At 30.4% G+C, this 24,294-nt stretch overlaps 1 protein-coding gene across 1 annotated transcript; it reads right to left on the minus strand.

The window, feature by feature from the left end:
- Window positions 1-1,512: 1,512 nt before the first annotated feature.
- LOC143082300 (sodium- and chloride-dependent glycine transporter 1-like) lies at window positions 1,513-22,905 on the minus strand. Its single transcript, XM_076257925.1, has 14 exons — window positions 22,796-22,905; window positions 20,966-21,127; window positions 19,451-19,582; window positions 18,211-18,472; window positions 12,752-12,884; window positions 11,508-11,642; window positions 9,516-9,619; window positions 8,719-8,843; window positions 8,169-8,281; window positions 6,945-7,073; window positions 6,144-6,243; window positions 5,335-5,435; window positions 4,546-4,716; window positions 1,513-2,036 (listed from the first exon to the last, which is right to left on the minus strand). Exons 2-14 carry the CDS (start codon window positions 21,120-21,122, stop codon window positions 1,896-1,898), a joined length of 1,803 nt encoding a protein of 600 aa, XP_076114040.1. The 5' UTR covers window positions 21,123-21,127; window positions 22,796-22,905; the 3' UTR covers window positions 1,513-1,895.
- Between the last annotated feature and the right edge of the window lie 1,389 nt (window positions 22,906-24,294).

Genomic DNA, 24,294 nt, shown 5'->3' on the forward strand with positions numbered 1-24,294 from the left:
ATTTTATTTAAAAAGGTGCAAAATTTATAAGCATCACTGAAGAGGTATTGGCTGTCCAAATGCGAATATTGTGCAGAAAATGAAACCGTTTATTTTGGTCGATACCTCTTCTGGTGGACTGGTAGTCCTCCAGGATATCACCAGAAAAGTAGTAAGAACTTCGATACTGGTTTAAAAAGAACGGATCTTTGCCCCTGCAACAAAATGTGGGGAGAATTTTCTTTTACACATGTCCGTCTGTTTGTCCATCCGTCCTTCCAGACTAGGATACATTGTTTGTCCGGCTTTCTCCTCTTACAGTTTTGGAGGTACAACTTTATCATTTTGTATGATGTAAATACACATAATGAAGATTTGTATGGTTACAAGTATTTTGAAAATGACAGTCAGTTGGTAATTTTTGTAGCTGCTTAAAGGGATCATGGTTTGTCTGGCTATCTTCTCCTACAGTTACATCATCACACATCATCATACATACGTATTTTTGAATTTATAATTTCCTATGGTTAGGCGGGGCATTATTTGTGTCTTACAGATTCAGGGTGTATGTCAGCATCACTGTTTGTCACTTGCCCGATTTCAACTTAATGGTTTTTCTTTCGTATAAAGAGGAGGGACGAAAGATACCAGAGGGACAGTCAAACTCATAAATCGAAAATAAACTGACAACGCCATGGCTAAAAATGAAAAGGATAAACAGACAAACAATAGCACACATGACACAACATAGAAAACTAAAAAATAAACAGTACGAACCCCACCAACCAAAAACTAGGGGTGATCTCAAGTGCTCTGGAAGGGTAAGCAGATCCTGCTCCACATGTGGCACACATCGTGTGGCTTATGAGATGACAAATCCGGTAAATAGTCTAATTCGGTAGGTCATATTTATGAAAGGGAAGGGGATTGTAGTTACGACGTAAGGAACATATCCGATATCATTTGTGAAACGGTTATTCCATAACGGTCAACCAACTCGTGATGGCGTCCGTAAAATTTACGAAGAGATGATTTCAACTTCACCATTTGGAACTCTTGATTTAATAGCTTCCTTGTAAGCAACAACCCTCTATCAAGAAAATCATGATAGGAAATGCAAGCACGGGAATATCGTATCAATTGGGAGATGTATACACCGTATGCAGGTGCTGCTGGAATGTTGCTACTTAGAAATGGAAAGTTAACAATTGGAAAGCTGAAATCATATCTTTTGTCGTAAAGTTTTGTTTTCAACCGACCCTCATTGTCAATTTCTAGATGTAAGTCAAGATATGTGGCCGACTTAACTGTATCTGTTGTATCCTTTATCTCTAGTTTAATGGGATAGATGCGTTCGACATAGTCATCAAATTTTAAATTATTTAGTGAAAAAACAATCTCTTCATCTTTTTAATAAGCTTTGAATTTTTGATTCGAGAATCACTTTAGAGACATTGATTGTCGAACTGGGCATTTGGTGCAGAAAAAAAATAGTACCGTTTGTGTTAATATAATGAATATGTGAACATGATATATTTTATTCAGTTTTATGTTGAAATGAACCAAAAATCGATTTTAAGGTTTTATGTCACAAGTAGGAAGTTTTAAATTGTAAAAATGTGAATGAAAGGTGTGCATAGTTTATTTATGGTAATATATAACTTCTGGTTGCCGTTTTGATAAATGACAATGACATTTGCATATCCAATAATGACTACAAATAAAAATAAAAGTATACGAAAATAAGTAAATATGGTATAATGGTTAATGAAACAAATCCCAAACCGTAAAGTGGACTATTAAGGACCACTTAAAATCGTATAAAAGATTCAAACAAGAAAACTAACTTATTTTTAACAATTCAATTTACGCAAAAAAATATGAGCAAATTATAATGTCGATAAAAATTATGCAACTTAATGTTTGGATCCAATCAAATTTAGCTTCAGGTTATAAAAAACACTGTTTTTGCTGTCCTCTGTATCCAAATATTCCTCCTGATATTCTTGACATACAGGCTTCCATGTAGTACTTGGTCTTAAGGATGATTTGATTTTCTGCAAACGAGATACTAGAACATTAACATAAAATATACATGGGAATTACTGCTTGGAACCATTATTTAATCCATTTAAACTTATAGCTATAAACATGCATATGGTCAGTCACAAACTCTCCAGAACAGTGAAAAGATTCTTTCTTGCAAACAAAGGTTCTAAGGTAATGAACTTGAACAATGCTCATCATTATAAATCATTTCAATCTAAAATACCTCCATACTTTAATGATCATGCTGTTCGTGTCGTCTCTTATACCAAAATCACAACAATTGCAACTTAAACTATCAATCATAAACATATGTTGTAGGTTCTCAGTATTAACGACCTGACGTCCTAAACCACATTACTGCAACTGTTATAAATCGAAGGGCCAAATGATTACCGGAGACCTAAATTTTATCATTAACACTTCTCTGAGAATTATTTTATGTTATTCGAAAATCGTAAGTATAGTGACTCTAAATCCATCAATTGTTTACACCAGAGGGACAATAGATACCAGGGAGACAGTCATACTCATGGATTTAAAATAAGCTAACACGACAAAAAAAAATAAAGACAAACAGACAAAAAAAGTACACAACATAGAAAACTAAAGAATAAGCAAGACGACCTCCACCAAAAAACTGGGTTTGATTTAAGGTGCTCTGGAAGGGTAAGCAGATCCTGCTCCACAACCATACCACATTTTCTTTATTTTATCTTATAAAACACTGTGATGTAAACACATTTTGTTCTGAAGCTAATATTTTAAAAATGTTTAAAGTCTTGATGGAAAACGTGTTTTGTGTAGAGGAAGAGTTTTGACAAATAGTCGGCATTCCCAATGGAATCATCGGTTTCACTTGCTAATTGGTAACTTTATTCATATGACGCAAACGTCATACATACACACAGGAGTATGTTTATTTATCCCTTAACTTCACGGTCCATTGACTTGTTCAAATTGTGGTGACTATGTTGAACGCCACTTACCAGTTATACCTGGAATAAAGTATTACACAGAAACGGGGATTGCATCGGTTCTTGACTTATATTTAAAACTTAAAATATGAGGACGTTTGAGAACAAATTTTTAGGCAAAATAGATTATTTCGGCTATTAAAATATGAACTTTTATCCATATGTAGCAACAGCATTCCAGCAACGCTTGCATAGAAAATATATATTTCACAGTTGCAACGATATATTATTTGTAATACAAGTTGTACTTAAAAAGTTTAATCATTATTTCCTCAAAAGGGGGTTACTGTTCAAAATGGAGCTTTAGAAAAATAAGTGGTGAAGTTGAAATCATTCCTTTGAATTAATGTTTTATGAACGCAATCACGAGTTAGTTGACCGATTTTTTCAAATATGTAAATATCGGTATAGAAAGCGCATAAAATTGGCGAAAAATGTCTTAAATTTGTCTTTAAATCAATAGTTCTCCAATGATCTTTTTAACCTATAATGTGATATTAGATATAACAATAAGATGTTGTATAATTATCTATGAGAAAACTATCAAAAAGAGACCAAAATGACACGGACACAGACAACTAACAACTTTAGGTCACCATACGGCCTTAACGACTTTTCTAATGCGGTTTGTCTTTGCACTGTGTATATATATATATGCCTTCAAATCGGTTTTCTTTGTTGATATAGTTGTTTGTTTTATATGAAACAAGGTTATAAAATGTTTAACGCAATGTTGACTGCTGTATTCAAATATATATGATAATTTTACCTATAATGTCTTCTTGTTTTGCTCCCACACATTGTTGTTAATATTATGCAAATATATGCAAATATCATAAAAGTGATAGGCTTAGCTAGCTATAAAACTAGGTTTAATCTACCTTTTCCCTATATATGGAAACTAATGAACCAAGTCAGGTATGCGACAGTTGTTTTCCGTTCCTTTAATGTGTTTGGTTTTTTAATATTTGACGTTTGATAGGGAATTTCATTTTTTAATTTTACATTTAATTCGATATTTTTCTTAATTTACTTTCAACCAGTTTGTGGCCTATTAGGAACAGAAAATACATTCATATTTGTTTTTATCTAAAACACGATCATGTTAGGATTATTTTGACGGGGGGTTTTTTTTTTGTTTATTTTTTTTCCACCCAGAACACCACTTTGAATGATATATACCATGAAATCTAAATCAATGACCCTATTATTGTTTTTACTTTATAACATTGCAAATAACTGTATCAACAACATGAAGTTTTTTTTAAAGAAAATCTATTGAAATGGAATTTTATTTGATGATTTAAAGACTTACTAAATATTTTTGTCAATTATATGATTGTTCTTTCTATAGAAAAATTCAACACTTTTGAAAGAATACAATCAGTTATATGTCAGATAATAAAAAGAGATAAATGCTTTGATTTTTAGATTGGTAGTTAAAGTTCATCGAGCTAAAACGGTACTCAAAAGTAAAGAAAAATGCGACAGAGCCCATTTAATTATTGTAAAACTTAATTGCAGTATAATTGATAAATCTCACCTCTTTTATTGACTGTCCCTCTGCATTCTTTACTGCTATAAAAGCAAATACGAATATAGGTACTATTGGTATCACAGATATAATAGTTCCAAATGCTACAGAGGATTCTGGGTAAGTATAGGATCCATATGTTGGAGGTCTATAAGCTACGAAACTAGATACAATTAATCCCTGTAAAGATATCAGAGAGTCTCAATAGAAAGTGCAATTAGTAAAATTAATGTTCTGACATGTACCTTCATAATAGGCAATTTGTGATCCTGACAGAAAATATGGAGATCCATCAAAATTAAAAAGATATTTCAGAACTGAAAATTCGAGATTCAAAAAATTCAGATGGATCATTAATATTTCGGAACTGGGAACTATATATGTAAATTTGAAATAAGACACGAGATTAATAGCAATATCAAAATCAATCTTCAAATTCAATATTAGAAACTAAATATCCGGCTTATTATAAAGGCGCGATAGCCAATAAAATATCTGTTATCAAATTACCCCACAAAGTTGGTTTTAGTTGTCAATTCATTTTTGGAGCGAAATGTTGTTTATCTTATTTCATTGACAAGCAATATTATTAAGTTTGAATGCATTTCGTAGATGATTTTTTTTTCTTTTCTTTTTTGATATCTGATTACCTTCTTTTAGTTCGATATATGAACCAACTAATAGCTGCAGTTGAACTATAAAAAAAAAAATGTGTTATGTTTTCCTCAGTAAATGGGAATGATGTTTTAATTACCACGGTTCTTATTAATAAAAATTTTGAATAAATTTTAAACTTACAAGTAAAATTATAGGTGTAATAAATCCGATGCATATTCGAAAAAAGGCGGGAACTTTTCTACCAATCATTAGATAGACATCGTTTGAAAATCGTTCTGCACCTAGGCAAGAGTCAGGTTCAATAAATAAAGAATCATAACAATCACATAAACTAACTACATATTAAACATCTATACGTCTAGTCGTAGTTGACTTAATCAAAGGATCAATGAATGGATTTCAAAGTCAGGAGCCTGTAATTCAGTGTTTGTCGTTTGTTGCTGTGTTATATATTTGTTTTTTGTTTCATTTTTTAACATAAATAAGGCCTTAGTTTTCTCGTTTGAATTGTTTATATTTGTAATTTCGGTGACTTTTATAGCTGACTATGTGGTATGGACTTTGCTCATTGTTAAAGGCCGTACGATGACCTATAGTTGTTAATCGTCTCATTAGCAACCAAACCACGTCTTCCTTTTGATAGTGACAATACAAAAAAAGCAACATTTTTACAATTAAATCTACCAATAGAATTCGCGTATGCAAGATTTTGCGATTCGTTACACACATGGAAAAATTACTTACTAAGAAATATTTACATAGGATATTGATATATTCTAACCTATGCATATACGTATGTCAGCAAAAAATATAGACTAAGGCAATTCGATAGAAATAATGAACATTTTAGATTACTTTACCATTAATCACCGGTGTATAGACGAAACCCGCGACTAGCGTACCAAGCCTGGTACCTTTGAAAGCTATTATAGCAACGCAGTTTGAAATGAGAATAAAAAAAACATCTAATCTTTCAGATTTCATTTTACCATAAATCCATCCGAAAATGATACACTCTATGAATCCAAATATTGGAAGTGAAAATGCCGCAACATACCAGTCCACAAGTTGAAATATATATATACCTCCCTAAAATAAAATTACGATGGTAATTATATTTTTGTGTAATGAACCGTAGAAGATACAGTGAAAACGCGATAACAGAAACAATGTGATGGGAAACAGACACAAAGTCTTATTTTCTTGTCGAAATGAAAATGAAATATTTGAACAATTTATCACAAGGTATTTGATTGTTCCAAATGTACTAGTAAGTAGAACAGACAGTTTGTTAGTGGAACAATAAATGAAATATGAAATAAATCTATATTTGTAAGTTGTTATGTACATCTTCGGAAGACATTACATGGTTGTAAGCTTATGTTGATTGTGGTTCTGTTTATATAAAAGTAGCTAAAAGTTTATATTTGTTACAGATGTCATTTTCGGAAAATAGAGTCAATTGGAATGTTGGTGAATTCGTGATTTTCTTTCGCAGAATCTACATTTAATTTTTACGTCAAACAATAATGATATTATTGACAGCCTTTTCAATCTGGACAAAAACAGATTCATTGGCGAGTTCTTTTAGCTAATGTTTTATCCAAGAAATAGAGCTATTATAGTGTTTGTAAGGAGTAAAATGTTTTTTAAAATATTTTTAAGATAGAACATCAACTATGTTCATTACTGAGAATGTTTTAATCTCAGGATTTTTGTCAGTTTTTTCTCGCTGTTATTCATTTCGTTATGCTACATACTTTAGAACAGTACTATATGTGTCCACTTACTTGCGTACAGAAAATAATTCCAAGAAGAAAACTGAACACACAGAAGGCTATTGTAAATAATACTCGGTGTCGGCGTAACGATTGGAAGCTGTCGGTAAATACAACCACAATAGATTCACACACAGCAAACTATAAAATATTACAAATTTGTTTGAAATGTTTGCATCTTAGTCTTGATGCATAGCAATATTAATGTAAATAACCTTAAAAATTGATAAAATGTAATAAAGCAAAGAAATTGTACACTGGGAAAAGAAGATAAATAGACTGTTTCGTGAGACAAGAATTGATAGCACGACATTACTGACAGTTATTTTATTTATTTGTTTAGTCTATGTAATGAACATGAAGTGTCTTGACTGACTCACGCAAGGTTGTGTACTATTTAATTATGCAGTTTATGTTATAATCATGATTTAGTCTCTTGTGGAGATTTATATTATTGGCAATCATACCTCATCTACTTATCATATGAAGTTTATTGTTTAACTGACTGAAAGTCATATGCTATAGAAAAAGTCAAATCATGAAAAATATTGAACTCCGAGGAAAATTCAAAACGGAAAGTCCCTAATAAAATGGCAAAAACAAAAGTTCAAACGCATCAAACGAATTGATAACAACTGTCATATTCCTGACTTGGTATGGACATTGTAGAAAATGGTGTATTAAACCTGGTTTTATAGCAAGCTAAAGAATCCCACTTGTATGACAGTCGCACCAAATTCAAATAAAGGTAAAAATGTCCAAAAATAGGGATACAGCAGTCAACATTGTATGTCATTGTTAATTACACGAAACAAACAATTGTGACAGAAGACAATAGTGTTCAAACCGTACATCCAAGTGTGTCAAAAATTGATGTATGGGCATTCTATTTCATGTTATAACGATTCGAGAACGTAAAACTACCTTTTGTTCTATAGGTTATACTCTAATAATTTCTACTGTTTAAAAAAAATATTTTCATAAAAAAAAAAAAAACCTGTTCTTCGATGTTTTCGTTTTCTTTAGCTATAGCTTTAGCATTTCAATCATGAATAAACAGTTATGTGTGAATTAGATTTATGTTTAATGCAGCTTATATTACTGATGTATTGGTAACATTACTTTAAAGAATATTTATGTTTTTTTTCTCTTTAAAACATCATGGTAAGGATTACGAAACAAATTTAGCAATTTAAAAAAAAACATACAGACACATAAACTTATAAATTAACTCACCTGACTATCAAGACCTACAGTTAACAACATCACAAAAAATAAACATGACCACACATTCTGTCCTGGTAGATTAGCAAGGGCTTCTGGGTAGGCTATAAAACCTAATCCTGGACCTGTAATACCGGACAAATATAAATATTCATAATATGAAACGTAATAATTATTTCTGAAGGGTACACTCTTTTTTATTTCTACTATATTCTTGATAACCAGAACAATCTGTTCTCAGTAAACATTTGCTGTGAACATGCAGGAAGTTTGTGATTCCTACCCCGTAGTCAAGCGTCTCTTTTGCTTTTCAAATGTTACTTTTGCCTTTTTCTTCCCTTTTGATGTCGTATGTGTGAAATTGAACATGTCCATTATTATATTTGCATAATGCGACTATAACGTATTAAAACATATTACATAACAACATCTTCTCTCATTCATTAATATTCCTTATGTGTATATACTTCCCACTTCTTTTCTTGTTTATTTTCAAGATGTTACTTTCAAAACATAATTTGAAACGTATATTAACTTAATTCATGCATAACATAGTTATTACCAGATTTAACTATTTGACCTATGGGTAATGACAACTTTGCCGCCATAAATCCAAGAACTGTAAAAATAACCAGTCCAGAATAAATACTGGTACCCTCGCCTATAAATGTTAACATGATTGAATCTCTGAAAATACAATACAATATATGAAAATGAAAACTACAGATACTGTTTTAATGAAATGTTCAGTAATAAAACATATTTATTATATTCTTGATATTTTGAAATAAGGGAACCTTGTCAATCGTCCACAGCTCAGATTTTTTTTTTAGTTGGTGAAAGTTTTTGGTTAAAGTTTTTACATCAAGCTGGCGAGCTTCACACATTTTTGTTTCCTAGAACTATATGTTATTGTCTTCATGAAACACATCTGATATATTAAATTGAGTCGTAGTTTTCTCTTCTTTTCTGGTGCAGTCACCAGCGAACCGTAATAGGAACTCCTCACCTCTCTTGATCACCATGATTTTCGGATTTCCTGTATAGTTTATATGTTATTCACTACGTATTTTTCTTTGTGGATTATTTTGGTGCATGTGACACTGACACATTTTTGCAACATACCGTACTATATTGTTATCAAATTTGTTAAAACTGGCAATTGAAATGAGGGGTCCCCATCCTGGTCCTAGAGAGTAAAATACTTGCAGTGCAACTTCGAACCGTAATAGGAACTCCTCACCTCTCTTGATCACCCGGATTTTCGGATTTCCTGTATAGTTTATGTGTTATTCACTACGTATTTTTCTTTGTGGATTGTTTTGATGCATGTGACACTGACACATTTTTGCAACATACCGTACTATATTGTTATCAAATTTGTTAAAACTGGCCATTGAAATGAGGGGTCCCCATCCTGGTCCTAGAGAGTAAAATACTTGCAGTGCAGCTTCTAACCACACCTGTAATAATATTTGACAATGTGAGTAAAAGGAAAAGTGACTTACACTAATCACGCATCAATCTAACAACATAGTAAATCATATATGTGATATTTGATACATTTGCTGATACATCAAATCGTATTACAGTTTTTTTTATACAGGTTTGTTTGTCGTAGAGTATTATTCTGTAAACTCTTAAAATACAAAAAAAAAAAGACATGTTACGAAAAGGTATATTCTCGACCGGCTGAGGTTGACAAATTAGACTTTAAATCTAGGGACGGTGTCAAAACATTGATTATAAAATTAAATAGGTAAAATTTAAATCCTGTGCATTTTGGTAAATTTAAATCAAATTTATCTAGAACATCATCATTTAACATCCTATATGACAATTGCTTGTGTGCTATCATTACTGGCAATCATAAGACATGACAGGTGTATGCGTGCAGGATTGGGTGGGCTAGAAAAAAAGGGGGCTGATAATTATACAAGTTCATTCGATTCTAGATTGATAATATATACAAAGTAAGCCAATTAGATATTAGTTTTATTGTTGTATTACAGTTCCTGAAATCTGTCTATCCACTAATCCCACACAAAGCTCTACAGTCTGGTTGAATTATTTTCTCTCTGGTGTTTCCAAAGGCTTCCAGTGACCCTGAAAGTTTTCCATTCGTAGTTTAGCTCTTAATTGATGGTGTCTATAGGGTTAACCATTTACGAAGAACAGTATGACAGACAGTAGCTAACGACCACCACTGAACTACAGGTCCCTGACTTAGGACAGGCTAATGAAAAGTATTGCGAGCTCAAACATTTTTGTAATATATTTCCTACCTTTTTTATCGTCCTTTTATGTTCGGACTTTTTTATTAGTTTATTTTGCCCTTTTTTGACATAATTTGTCACCCGGCCTTTTTACAAACTCAAAACTCCTGTCCTTCCCTTTTTAAATTTAATCCTAGCACCCCTTCACCTCGCTGAAAAAAACCCTGGTACCTCTGTAGAGTAGTAATATGTACACATCCAACAGATTTAATAGAAAAAGGCCAAAATATTTTTAGAGAACCCCCTAGCATTGGTCATCGGTGTTAATTTTCCTATTGTCATTTGCTAATGAAACGGTAGGCGAATTTCAACAAAACGTTTCAGGAATTTATAGAAAACAAACTATATACACTAAGTGGTGTTAAGGTGTAAATGTAAAGTCACTATGCAATGCGTTTGAAACGCTGCAGGGATGTTTAACCGGTGAGTAGTGAGTCATATATTACACAAAACTCTTATCGTTCTGAATATTTGCCACTGGATGTAAAGCAACCAACAATCAATCAATCAGAAACCCCTTATAATTTTCTAAAACTACAGTGCAACATGTTTCAAGTTGAAATTGTATAAAGACTATAAAATACGTGTTTTAACAGACCCCGTTAGATAAAAATTTAGGTGGCAAACGACTGGATAAAAATACATACACTCCTTTGCTTTTCATAACTATATAAAAATGACAGTTACATTAATATTCACGAGTAGGTATAAAATAGATTTTAATACTTAAGATTATTTGAAAGAACTATTAAGAGATCGCCGTATGTATCCCGTGTCTCCGTTACCCCGCACATCTACTGCATTTACATGACCGCCCCATCCCCCCATTTTTTGCATTAGAGTTTCTTAAAAATATTATGGAATTTATTAATATCTATATCTTATATTTCTAATGGTAAAAATGTTATTGAATATTCGTTCCATACGGAATTGCCTCAAAAATGATCAATGCAGTTTTTAAATAATTCTAATGTACATGTATATACAGGTAAGCTCTTTTGTGTTTTGACACATTCCCAACATTTAAAGTGTAATTTGTCAACCGCAGCGTCGTGAGTGTCTAGTAAAAACTTGCTTGTAACTTCAGCAGGTGCGAGAAATCTGGTCGCAGATACATAATTACTCCGTCAACAGATCCGTCCAGGGTGAGTCCTCTTATCAGAATGATCGTTAAAATAACATATGGTAGAAGAGCTGTCACATATACTACCTTTAAATTAAAATAAAAACTGTAATAGAATAAATCAAGCCGTTAGTTTTCTCTTTTGGTATGTTTAACATTTGTCTTTTCGGGGTATGTTTAGCTGACTATGCGGTATTGGCTTCGCTGATTGTTGAAGGCCGTACGATAACCTAGTTGTTAATTTCTGTGCACTTTGGTCTATCTGGAAATTTGTCTCATTTGCAATCAAACCACATCTCCTTATTATGTATGAAGACGATTCTCTTTCTTGTTTATGGTGTCTAGTCAACATGACTGAATGCATTTTTGCTAGTCAGCCTAAATAACTATCGCATTAGTGGAAGGTATATGTAGAAAAGTATATCACATGACAGGAAAAAAGCTCACGTTACCTCATGACAACTGATATTTGTTATAACAGTGCACTCTCAAGAATAAATGAATAAATCAATCAACATTCCTGCAGAACTTGCATATGGAGTCTATATCTTCAAGCTAATACGATACTCCCAAGCATCGATTCCCCATCATGATTTCTATGATAGATGGTTGCTGCTTACAAACAAAGAGTTCTGTGTGGTGAATCAATGATAGACGGTTTCTCTTTAAAGGAAGATATTAAACTTAGAGATCAAAGGGGTGAAGTAGAAATCATCATTCGGAATATTAAATACAAAACAGTACACTAGTCTTATCATGCAGAAATACTTAATGTGAATTGAGGCATATCTTCAAACTTTGATCACAAGTATATGTAGGTTATGTCAGAAACAAGCATTGCGCACACAGAAATACTATCAAACATCTTTGTTTTCAACCAATGAACGTACACATTGCTGGTGGTCAGCCAATTCATCGATACATTAAATATATAAAAGATAGATCATGTGTGAAAATTCCATTTGACAAAATTAGGAAAGTTCACTTAGGCGAAGGTTGCAACCCCATTGTGCATAATTGCATTTTTAGGTTTTAGCTATTCAACGAAGTACTGTTTTGGTTCCGTGCACCTGTCATGAAATATTTAATAGAACACAGGAATCCTATTATACATTGTTTTATACATGTTAATTGATAGTTAAATAATATTGTCATGTCGTATGTATTGTTTAAATCTTTCAATTAAATAATCTTACCTTTCCAACAGATTTTACACCCTTTATTATACAGAGTCCAACAATTATCCAGGCACCGAACAATGCAAGTAATATACGCCAGTTTATCTGACCAAGCTCACCTACTCCTGAAGACATCTGAAGGACATTTTGCCTAGAATTAGTAAAACATGATTTATTATCTTATCTTTATATCAATTGCAAAACAGTGTTAGTTTTTGATACTTGTTATTTGATGAGTACTGATTATGTTAGTTTTTGTATACTTGTTATTTAATGAGTACTGATTATGTAAGTTTTTGTATATTTGTTATTTGATGAGTACTGATTATGTTAGTTTTTGTATACTTGTTATTTAATGAGTACTGATTATGTTAGTTTTTGTATATTTGTTATTTGATCAGTACTGATTATGTTAGTTTTTGTATACTTGTTATTTGATGAGTACTGATTATTTTAGTTTTTGTATACTTGTTATCTGATGAGTACTGATTATTTTAGTTTTTGTATACTTGTTGTCTGATGAGTACTGATTATTGTTAGTTTTTGTATACTTGTGATTTGATGAGTACTGATTATGTTAGTTTTTGTATATTTGTTATTTGATGAGTACTGATTATGTTAGTATTTGTATACTTGTTATTTGATGAGTACTGATTATGTTAGTTTTTGTATACTTGTTATTTGATGAGTACTGATTATGTTAGTTTTTGTATACTTGTAATCTGATGAGTACTGATTATTTTAGTTTTTGTATATTTGTTATTTGATGAGTACTGATTATGTTAGTTTTTGTATACTTGTTATTTAATGAGTACTGATTATGTAAGTTTTTGTATATTTGTTATTTGATGAGTACTGATTATGTTAGTTTTTGTATACTTGTTATTTAATGAGTACTGATTATGTTAGTTTTTGTATATTTGTTATTTGATCAGTACTGATTATGTTAGTTTTTGTATACTTGTTATTTGATGAGTACTGATTATTTTAGTTTTTGTATACTTGTTATCTGATGAGTACTGATTATTTTAGTTTTTGTATACTTGTTGTCTGATGAGTACTGATTATTGTTAGTTTTTGTATACTTGTGATTTGATGAGTACTGATTATGTTAGTTTTTGTATATTTGTTATTTGATGAGTACTGATTATGTTAGTATTTGTATACTTGTTATTTGATGAGTACTGATTATGTTAGTTTTTGTATACTTGTTATTTGATGAGTACTGATTATGTTAGTTTTTGTATACTTGTAATCTGATGAGTACTGATTATTTTAGTTTTTGTATATTTGTTATTTGATGAGTACTGATTATGTTAGTTTTTGTATATTTGTTATTTGATGAGTACTGATTATGTTAGTTTTTGTATATTTGTTATTTGATGAGTACTGATTATGTTAGTTTTTGTATACTTGTTATCTGATGAGTACTGATTATGTTAGTTTTTGTATATTTGTTATTTGATGAGTACTGATTATGTTAGTATTTGTATATTTGTTATTGTTAGTTTTTGTATATTTGTTATTTGATGAGTACTGATTATGCTAGTTTTTGTATATTTGTTATTTGATGAGTACTGATTATGCTAGTTTTTGTATATTTGTTATTTGATGAGTACTGATTATGTTAGTTTTTTTATATTTGTTATTGTTAGTTTTTGTATATTTGTTATTTGATGAGTACTGATTATGTTAGTTTCTGTATATTTGTTATTTGATGAGTACTGATTATGTTAGTTTTTGTATATTTGTTATTTGATGAGTACTGATTATGTTAGTTTTTGTATATTTGTTATTTGATGAGTACTGATTATGTTAGTTTTTGTATATTTGTTATTTGATGAGTACTGATTATGTTAGTTTTTGTATACTTGTTATTTGATGAGTACTTATTATGTTAGTTTTTGTATACTTGTTATTTGATGAGTACTGATTATGTTAGTTTTTGTATACTTGTTATTTGATGAGTACTGATTATGTTAGTTTTTGTATATTTGTTATTTGATGAGTACTGATTATGTTAGTTTTTGTACATTTGTTATTTGATGAGTACTGATTATGTTAGTTTTTGTATACTTGTTATTTAATGAGTACTGATTATGTTAGTTTTTGTATATTTGTTATTGTTAGTTTTTGTATATTTGTTATTGTTAGTTTTTGTATATTTGTTATTTGATGAGTACTGATTATGTTAGTTTTTGTATACTTGTTATTTAATGAGTACTGATTATGTTAGTTTTTGTATACTTGTTATTTGATGAGTACTGATTATGTAAGTTTTTGTATATTTGTTATTTGATGAGTACTGATTATGTTAGTTTTTGTATATTTGTTATTTGATGAGTACTTATTATGGTAGTTTTTGTATATTTGTTATTTGATGAGTACTGCTTATGTTAGTTTTTGTATACTTGTTATTTAATGAGTACTGATTATGTTAGTTTTTGTATATTTGTGATTGGATGAGTACTGATTATGTAAGTTTTTGTAATTTGTTATTTGATGAGTACTGATTATGTTAGTTTTTGTATATTTGTTATTTGATGAGTACTGATTATGTAAATTTTTGTATACTTTTTATTGGATGAGTACTGATTATGTTAGTTTTTGTATATTTGTGATTGGATGAGTACTGATTATGTTAGTTTTTGTATACTTGTTATTTAATGAGTACTGATTATGTTAGTTTTTGTATATTTGTGATTGGATGAGTACTGATTATGTAAGTTTTTGTATATTTGTTATTTGATGAGTACTGATTATGTTAGTTTTGTATATTTGTTATTTGATGAGTACTGATTATGTAAGTTTTTGTATACTTTTTATTTGATGAGTACTGATTATGTAAGTTTTTGTATACTTTTTATTGGATGAGTACTGATTATGTTAGTTTTTGTATATTTGTGATTGGATGAGTACTGATTATGTTAGTTTTTGTATATTTGTGATTGGATGAGTACTGATTATGTTAGTTTTTGTATATTTGTGATTTGATAAGTACTGATTATGTTAGTTTTTGTATATTTGTTATTTGATCAGTACTGATTATGTTAGTTTTTGTATATTTGTGATTGGATGAGTACTGATTATGTTAGTTTTTGTATATTTGTGATTGGATGAGTACTGATTATGTTAGTTTTTGTATACTTTTTATTTGATTAGTACTGATTAGAGATTAGAGCGGCAGTAGTTTAATACATGTTCAAATCTCATAAAGTTATACATTACAATTTATAAACATTTCAAAATAACGTTATTCAAATTTGTTGTATTAAAGAAGACATCAAAGTACTTCTATAGTATATTAAAATAAAAAATGAATAATGAGATAGAACATTTTCAGATATATAGAAACCAACAACTTCCGTTTAAGACAACAAGGCAGATGTTTTAACAACGACTGATTTGAAAGCTGACGATGAACACCACACAATTTCGATTATGTATCGGATTCTTAAATTTTACGTGATTAACGAGACAGCAGCTGCTTTATACGCAGAAAATCTACTTACATTACTTGAGCTCTAACTATCAAATTTTAACTGGGATGATGTTGGTTTTCATTTTTATGTAATATTTTGTACACGTTTTTGGTCTTTTCGTCGTTTTCACATTTTTGCAATTTTATGTTCCCTCTTCCACAAAATATATCATTTCTCCCGCTGACAAACAAAAATATTTGAATCCAGTCAACTGTTATTGTTTCAAATCGTTTTAAGTACGCTCTTAATGAATATTTCAAGAAATGCTGTGACAAAGCTTATTGTATAAACTATGTATTGTGTAAAGACAAATCTTCCGAAGTGCTGGATATGCTACGAGTTTCATTCCCAACAACAGTTACAGATACTCTTCTCATCATACCAAGTAAGTTTATTTAATGAATCAAAAATAATGGTCTCTTGATAAATCTATGTGTAATTGTATCATTGACGGTCATTTCTATATTTTTGGTATTGAAAATTTTCAAATTCAAAGCTTTATTTATAGTCGGAATGTTACATAACAAATAAACATAAGCTCTCTGAGCTTTTATAACCGACAAATACATACATTTACATGATGATAAACGTACAAAAAATACAAAAAGGACATGCAAAGCAATGAATTAATTCAGTTTGTTTGGTTGAAAATATTCAAATTTGCTTTTGAAATATAATTGACAAGCTATTTGAATACAAAACTCCATTTTTTTTGTTTTTGCTACCAGCTGTACCCCTCTAATATGTAGATTTTTTCCTTCGTTGAAATGAATCTAAACATTCAACAAATCTTCAGAGAGACCAAACAGCACACCACACGAAAGATATCTTTAATAATACTAGGCAATAATTCTAATCCGGTGAGACATATAAACATACATATGAAATGCATTCAATCTGAGATCGTTCTTCCTAGCAAAGATAAAAAAAAGGACAAAGCTTTTCTTTACACCTTTCCCCTAGAATTTTAAATGTTCGCAGTGAAGTCTCATCGAATGTAGTTTTGATCAAGCAAAATCATTATTTGTTAAGTCATTACAAAGCGTTTTACACTATACACATAATTGTATTAATTAACTAACTTAAATATAGTAGAAAAGATAAAAAAAAAAAGTTTTAAATAAAATAAAGCTAAAAAAATAACAAATATATAAATAAGTTAGTTCAAAACTGTATTAAAATACTTATCTATATGAAAAACATGTTTAAATATGTTTAACCTTTTGATTCGAAAGACCATGGCAAAACGAAGCCATTATAACTGAATAATTTAGTAAAACATGCAATTAGCAGTATCTGTTTAAAGTCTTTCCAGCAATCTCTCAGTTGAAATATATTCTAATTCGATATTGTGTTAAAAAAAAATGTACGAAATATCGTCTTGAGATAAATATAAATAAGATACTCGAAAGTATTCAACGTTTTCTGGTATATTTAAACCTGTTGAAGTAACTACTGTTAAATTACGATTTCGCTTGAGAAAATCAGCTTCATATTACTTCAGTTCTGTCATGATTTCAACATACTTTTTGTTTTAGAATTCTCCTCTGGTAATTAATTAAAATCAACCTAATTCTCAAACTAGTTCACGTTAAGATTACCTTCGATAATTTTGGTTAATGTTCTGAGGTCTTTTTCTGTTATTAACTCAGCACGTTTTCATGTATGTAAGCATTATTTGCTTTCTGATGGGTATCAAAGTAACTAATCATGATCAGTCCAACATATAATAATGATTTTGACGCATGAAATTTATACAGTGTTATTTCAATGTAGACGCCATTGGATGCAGTATTTTTGCCATTTAAAGAAGAAAAAAATTAAATTCGTTTCTTTTGTTGTCTCTCTAAAACACATTTGGCGACATTATTTAATTTTGAATGGACAAAGAGCTGCCTTATGTGAATCAAATTGCCATACTTCTTCAAAAATCAGTATAAAGTACTATAGTATAAGCAAAATAGTATGAATACCATATTAATCAAATATACATACTGCCAAAAATCTTCTTGAGCAGTTATCCAGGAAGAAGTTTCGTTTAAAGTTGTTTGATTTGACATTTTACTCAGCAATTGGGTGTGGTTATTTAACAAACCACTGTTTTTCACGCAATGAAAGCTATTCCAATCATTATCACATACTGTCCATGGCAAAGGGTTGATAAATGAGTTACCGATGTAATACAGTGTCCATGCAATGATCATGTTATAGTAGATATTGATGACAAACAAAGGAATCGCCATTCCATATCCAACTCCTGTAAAATTTAATAAGCCTGTGTAGTTAATTACTTCAAAAAGTTTAACTGGTAAAACGACATTCTAAATTAAAAAGAGGACGAGAAGATACTCTTGTTGAATGACTAATTCTGAGTACGAATAAATATATACCGATTTCATATTTCTTTCTAAATAGGTCTTATTTGGCTATTACGTCATGGTAATGGACCTGCTGCACATTTTAAAAAGTAACATAATTTGATCTGTATCGAAATATAAGTTGTACAGATGGTAACATTGTTTTTTTTAATTAATTCATTTATACTTAAAAGAAATTATGAAAACATTGCGGCACTGTAGAATAGTCAATATACTTTAAACAGAAAAAAAAAACCAACACGATCATATTTTGAATAACTTAACTCAAATTGAAAGCATAAAATACATTATTAACATAAACTTTACGGATAAAGTAGTTTGAACTTTAGTAAGATATGCTCAACTCGTAAAACAAGGTAGCAGAGTTTGAACCACACATTTATCAACTAATATGAAAATGTTTACCTATATCTAAATTGTCAAGCGTTTCAGTTAACAATTTCGGTGTTATTGATTTACTCTCCATATCTTCATTGATCTAGAACGTTTTTGATATAGCGTTTATAGTTACTTCTAAAATGTCATTTTCTTCAGAAATGCAAAGAAATAAACATCACATATATTTGTAGACTACTTACACGCATGTGTACAAGTTGTCACCTACATTAAGCTTTTATTGCGAAGCAATTGAAGAAAACCCACTTTAGTTATAACATTTACCATATCCAACCGCATTTTCACGAACCCAAATGTTTATCTCATGCATTATAAGTAGGCTCTTACAATAGTTGTGGGAACAAACAGTATATAAGGTGCAAGCAGTAACTACATACCCTTACTTTCAATCTTCATCGTATAAACGAGAAACCTTTGAAATACATTTAGATATATATTTTACTATGCATGTAACGTATTACCTTTAAAAATAGGACAGACATCCCATACATGTAATAAGCCTTTCCCACTGAATTGTCCTATGGCAGTCTCCAAGAAAAATAATGGCAGTCCACAAAACACCAAGAAAAATACGAATGGTATCAAGAAAGCACCTGTAGAGAAAGTAAGATATGAGCTGTGAATCGTTGTCGTCATATTTGTTACCATTCTATATATGCAAATGTATTACAATTATTTTCATTGAAAATATAAAAAGGTAATGGGATGAAATATAGATATTTGTGACCAGGAATAGGCATTACGTACACGATACGTGTTTTTTTTTTTATTATAGCTTTTGTGACATTGACGAATAAAACACAAAATTCACATGAGACTTTGGAAATCCATTGAATACTCTTCATTCAAATGAAGTACATATTGGATGTATTATTTCAAATATGATGTGGACAATGCAGTTTCCTTCAATTATTTGTTAAGTAGTTTGACACTGATCTTTATGTTTTCTATTCGAATTGCTTTGTCTGTCATGGCGAATGATTTTTCTTGAAGAAAAATGCTTGTCACAAGAACGATTGATAATACAAAGAAAACGAAAGGATGGACCATGCACATCACAAGATGGCAAATTCCAGGAAGAAATAAACTGTTAACAATACACGACTTTAAATCCCAAAGACATAGATATTAACTACAAACCCGAGAATATTTTCAAAATGCTCGGAAACCATCGAGTAGTAGCTAGTGATAATGTGTCTCTTTCATTTTGTTTGTCATAATTATTTTCGTCTTCTAATGGTGCATATGAGTTATTTCTTTGTTTAGTGCTATGCTTTTGCGTAGTTAACTCGAAAGCCGTGACAAAACGAAGGAAGAACTCAACCATACATTTTTATAACCAATATTATGGGTAAAGATAAAATGCAGTTGATTGTATCTAAAAAAAATCGGATCTTAAATACAGTTATTCTTGCTATCAAAATATCTATAAAATTTGCCATAAAGAGATACCAAGACTAGACACAGACAAAAGAAAAGTATTGACATAGATTAACAAAACATGGTATGAATGACTGAATAATTTCATAGTCAGTAGAGCATAAAAAATGCTGACCAAATATAGGGACTATTTATAATATGACATTTCGACAACGGGAAACTCGTTGATATTTTAACATAAAATTACAAATGCGCTTATTGCTCTTCATTGTTGAACTTTGTACTTGTTTGGCTTTATAACTTTTTTTATCTGAGCGTCACTGCTGAGTCTTATGTAGACGAAACGCGCGTCTAGCGTATTAAATTATAATCCTGGCACCTTTGATAACTATTGATAGAAAAGTTGTTCAAAATAAATTGAGTCTCTCAAAAGTATTACAATAAGCACAAACAAGTAATATTGTTCTTTTTTGGCATTGAAACTGTAAAAATGTTTAAATTCCATGGGTACAATAGATCTCACTAAAAGTAACGAATTTGTAAAAAGAAATTCTACTATCACTTTGTAAATAAATATATCAACAATCAACTCGTACCACCTCCATTCCTCATACAGATATAAGGAAAACGCCAGAGATTTCCCAAACCAACCATATATCCAATCAGTGATAACAAGTATTCGACCTTTCGATTCCATTGTCCCCTTTCATTATTTCTGTGACTTGACGAAGAACTATTAGTTGTTTTATCCATAGCTACTGAAAATAAAATTCAATAAAAATATCTAACATGCTTTGTAAATGTAGTTCACTATTCCATTTCCAATAATTGTATTGTTTCATCTCATTTGGTTATACAAATACCGGTAATTGATGGTTCATGTTATCTGTTTCGTTTTAACTTTTGCAAGGATGCTATTCACCTGCTCATATTTTTAACCTCTAGTTTAAGGTTCTTTTACTTTGCTTTTCTATCGAATTTTCCCATCATTTTATTTTATTCATACGCATTGCTTAAAGCCACAGGTGTTGTAGATTTGAGCCTTTTCTCAATGTTTTGAGCTGGTAATGACATTATACTTTTTCTATTGGCAAGTGCATAGAACAAGTTTTTAGTAGTAAATTAATACACTATATCTATTGATTATGCTTGAACAGAAATAAATCATCAAGCTGTCAGGATTAAAAAATTGAAAGGCACATGCTTGTTTCGTCTACAAAATTCTCATCAGTGATGCCAGAATAAAAAAAAAAAGATAAAATGGCAAACAAAAGTACAATGGCGAAGAGCAAAAAATCTGGAAGCTCTAAAACCGTTGATGCGCCATACTACAACAAAGTCTTTAAAGTGTCATTAGACTCATCAGGGTTCGAGCTTCACTGATGAGTCTTTTGTAGACGAAACGTACATTATTTTAAGTCTGGAAGCTATGATGAATGTAAACATGTACAGAAGACTCAGCAGGGGTTCTGTGTTTCACGTTGATTTCTTACTTGGTTGAGAATCGATTTGAAATACGTTTAAATATAATTCACTTGAAATATTTGTTTACGTCTGACGAATCGTCAGTAGACTATTCGCTCTGATTAAAAGCAACAAAGATTATATAAAAAACAGTATATTTTATTAGATATTTGAAACGTATTTAAATACGATAATAAATGCAAAATCATTTTGTTATGTATTTTAACCCATTCTCTGGCATCATGGTTTCGTAACGATCGTCGACTTGATGAAAAATATACAAATTAAACAAAATACCAATCTCCGAGGAAACACAAAACGATAAATCCTTTATTAAATGACAAAATTAAAAGCTCAAAATCAGCAACCAAATGAATTATAGCTTTAATGTATACTACACTGTACTTTATTTTATTAAAATAAAATGAAGGGCTTACATTAGAGCTATTTAGCTATTAAGGAGCCGATAATCTATGCCAATACAGACATATACATGATATATGTATAGGAGTTTGGAGTTCTAACAAAAATTTTGGATGCTGAGTGTTTTGTAGAAATGGAAAACAAATTGTAGTGAAGAAATTGTCATTTTGCCCCTATTACATTAGTTGAATAGAATTAAGTATTGTTAAATCAAAATACGATGTCATAGAAAATTTTGAGAGTGAATTAACTTGCATGTGACGAGAGGGGTAAGGAAATTATTGCAAAAACCTAAATAAGTTGAAGTGATATGTTTTCTTAGTGTGCCAAAATTGAGACCAGGAAAGTAGCAAAACGCCGATATTGCTATAAACATTTTGTATTTACCGCTTTGGCTGATTAATAATATAATTATAAAAAAAATAAATCAAACGAATCTAGCGTCTAGCTGATATAAAAATTTAATATACCACAAAAGCTGTTTATAAAAATTAACAATAAATCATATTTGTAGTCATAAAATTATCAAAACAACTTACATTAAACACATTTGAATGATTATTAGCATATGCTTATGTAGTAATTGATTAATATATCCGTTTTGTATTAAAACCCCGCCTTCTTGTATTAAAACACCATCTTCTAGTACTAAAACATCACCTTCTTCTACCAAAAGACCATCATCTACGTTGAATGAAAGTTAATGTTATTCGAATATATAAAATATTAACTATAAAAAAGAAGATGTGGTAGGATTGCCAATGAGATAACTCTCCACAAGATACAAAATGACACAGAACTTAATTAACTAGTATATAGTCGATTTAAAAGTCACACACTGTTAAGTGCTCGTAAAAATAGTGGAATTATTATAAATTTCACGCATCCGCACTGTTTATTCTGTATTCTTATGAATTTATTTCAATAATTTCATTTTCATTATTTTTCAAGTTTGCATCGCTCTCTCCGAATAAAAATGAATTTTGTTTAATCTCTTAATCGTATGTTCAATAATATATGTATACTGCTTATTTATGGAAGTTAAATGTACTCTGCCTGATATATGTCTATTTATCTAAACATATGTTAAAATATATAAATAAGAAGATGTGGTTTGAATACCATTAAGTCAACTCTCTACCAGAAATAGCAGACTTGATCAAACCAATTTCAACCTTATTTCACTTGTAGAGTTCAAATAGAAAGTACGGTAACTAAATAATTTATTTATTTATGTTCCACAAAGTCGTTGTCTGTCGATAAATTCAGGTATGTCATAGTTGACTTAAATGCTATTTGCCTATATAGATACTTGTCAGCACAAGGGGCTGGTGCTAGATGACCCGAATGAATTAAAAATAAACGCATGATACAGTTATAAATCGATAGATCACGTTGAGGTATTTGTTTAGCAGTCAAATTATTTTCTGTTACAACAATAAAATATCTCCTCCATTATTTATAATATCAGATGCTACCGGAAAAAAATGCCATGCTGTACGTGTAAAATCAGGCTCATACTTTTGTCAGGTAATTAAGGATTGCATATTTTGGCGTTAATATTGATTCACTTATAGGGTCTTTGCATCGGAACTAATTATAGAATAACTAATGGAAGAATTCAAATAGAAAAAAATATTCAACGAGTGACCGAACAACACATTAATTCACGAATGCGCGTAGCGCATGAGTTAATTATCAGTGTTGTTCGGTCACGAGTTGAATATTTTTCGATATTTGAATTCTTTAATTCTTTATTCTTTTTATTACATTGGCAAATGGCTTTTTTTAACGAAATTAATATAAAACATGTAAGGAACTATATCTTTTTCTACGCATTCACAATTTGTTTTGATCCGCCGTTATCGACGTCTTGACAACGCCTATTGTTGTATGACGTCAAAGAGTGAAATAACCACGTTTATTTCACATGTGAAATTATCGGTTTTTATTTAACTTGGAAATCAATGTAATTCATTGCAACCAATGTAATAAATACATTTATTCAAAAACCAGTTGTTGGCATGACACGGGTTAT

The sequence above is a fragment of the Mytilus galloprovincialis genome, chromosome 7 (assembly GCF_965363235.1).
Source record: "Mytilus galloprovincialis chromosome 7, xbMytGall1.hap1.1, whole genome shotgun sequence".
NCBI lineage: Eukaryota > Metazoa > Mollusca > Bivalvia > Mytilida > Mytilidae > Mytilus > Mytilus galloprovincialis.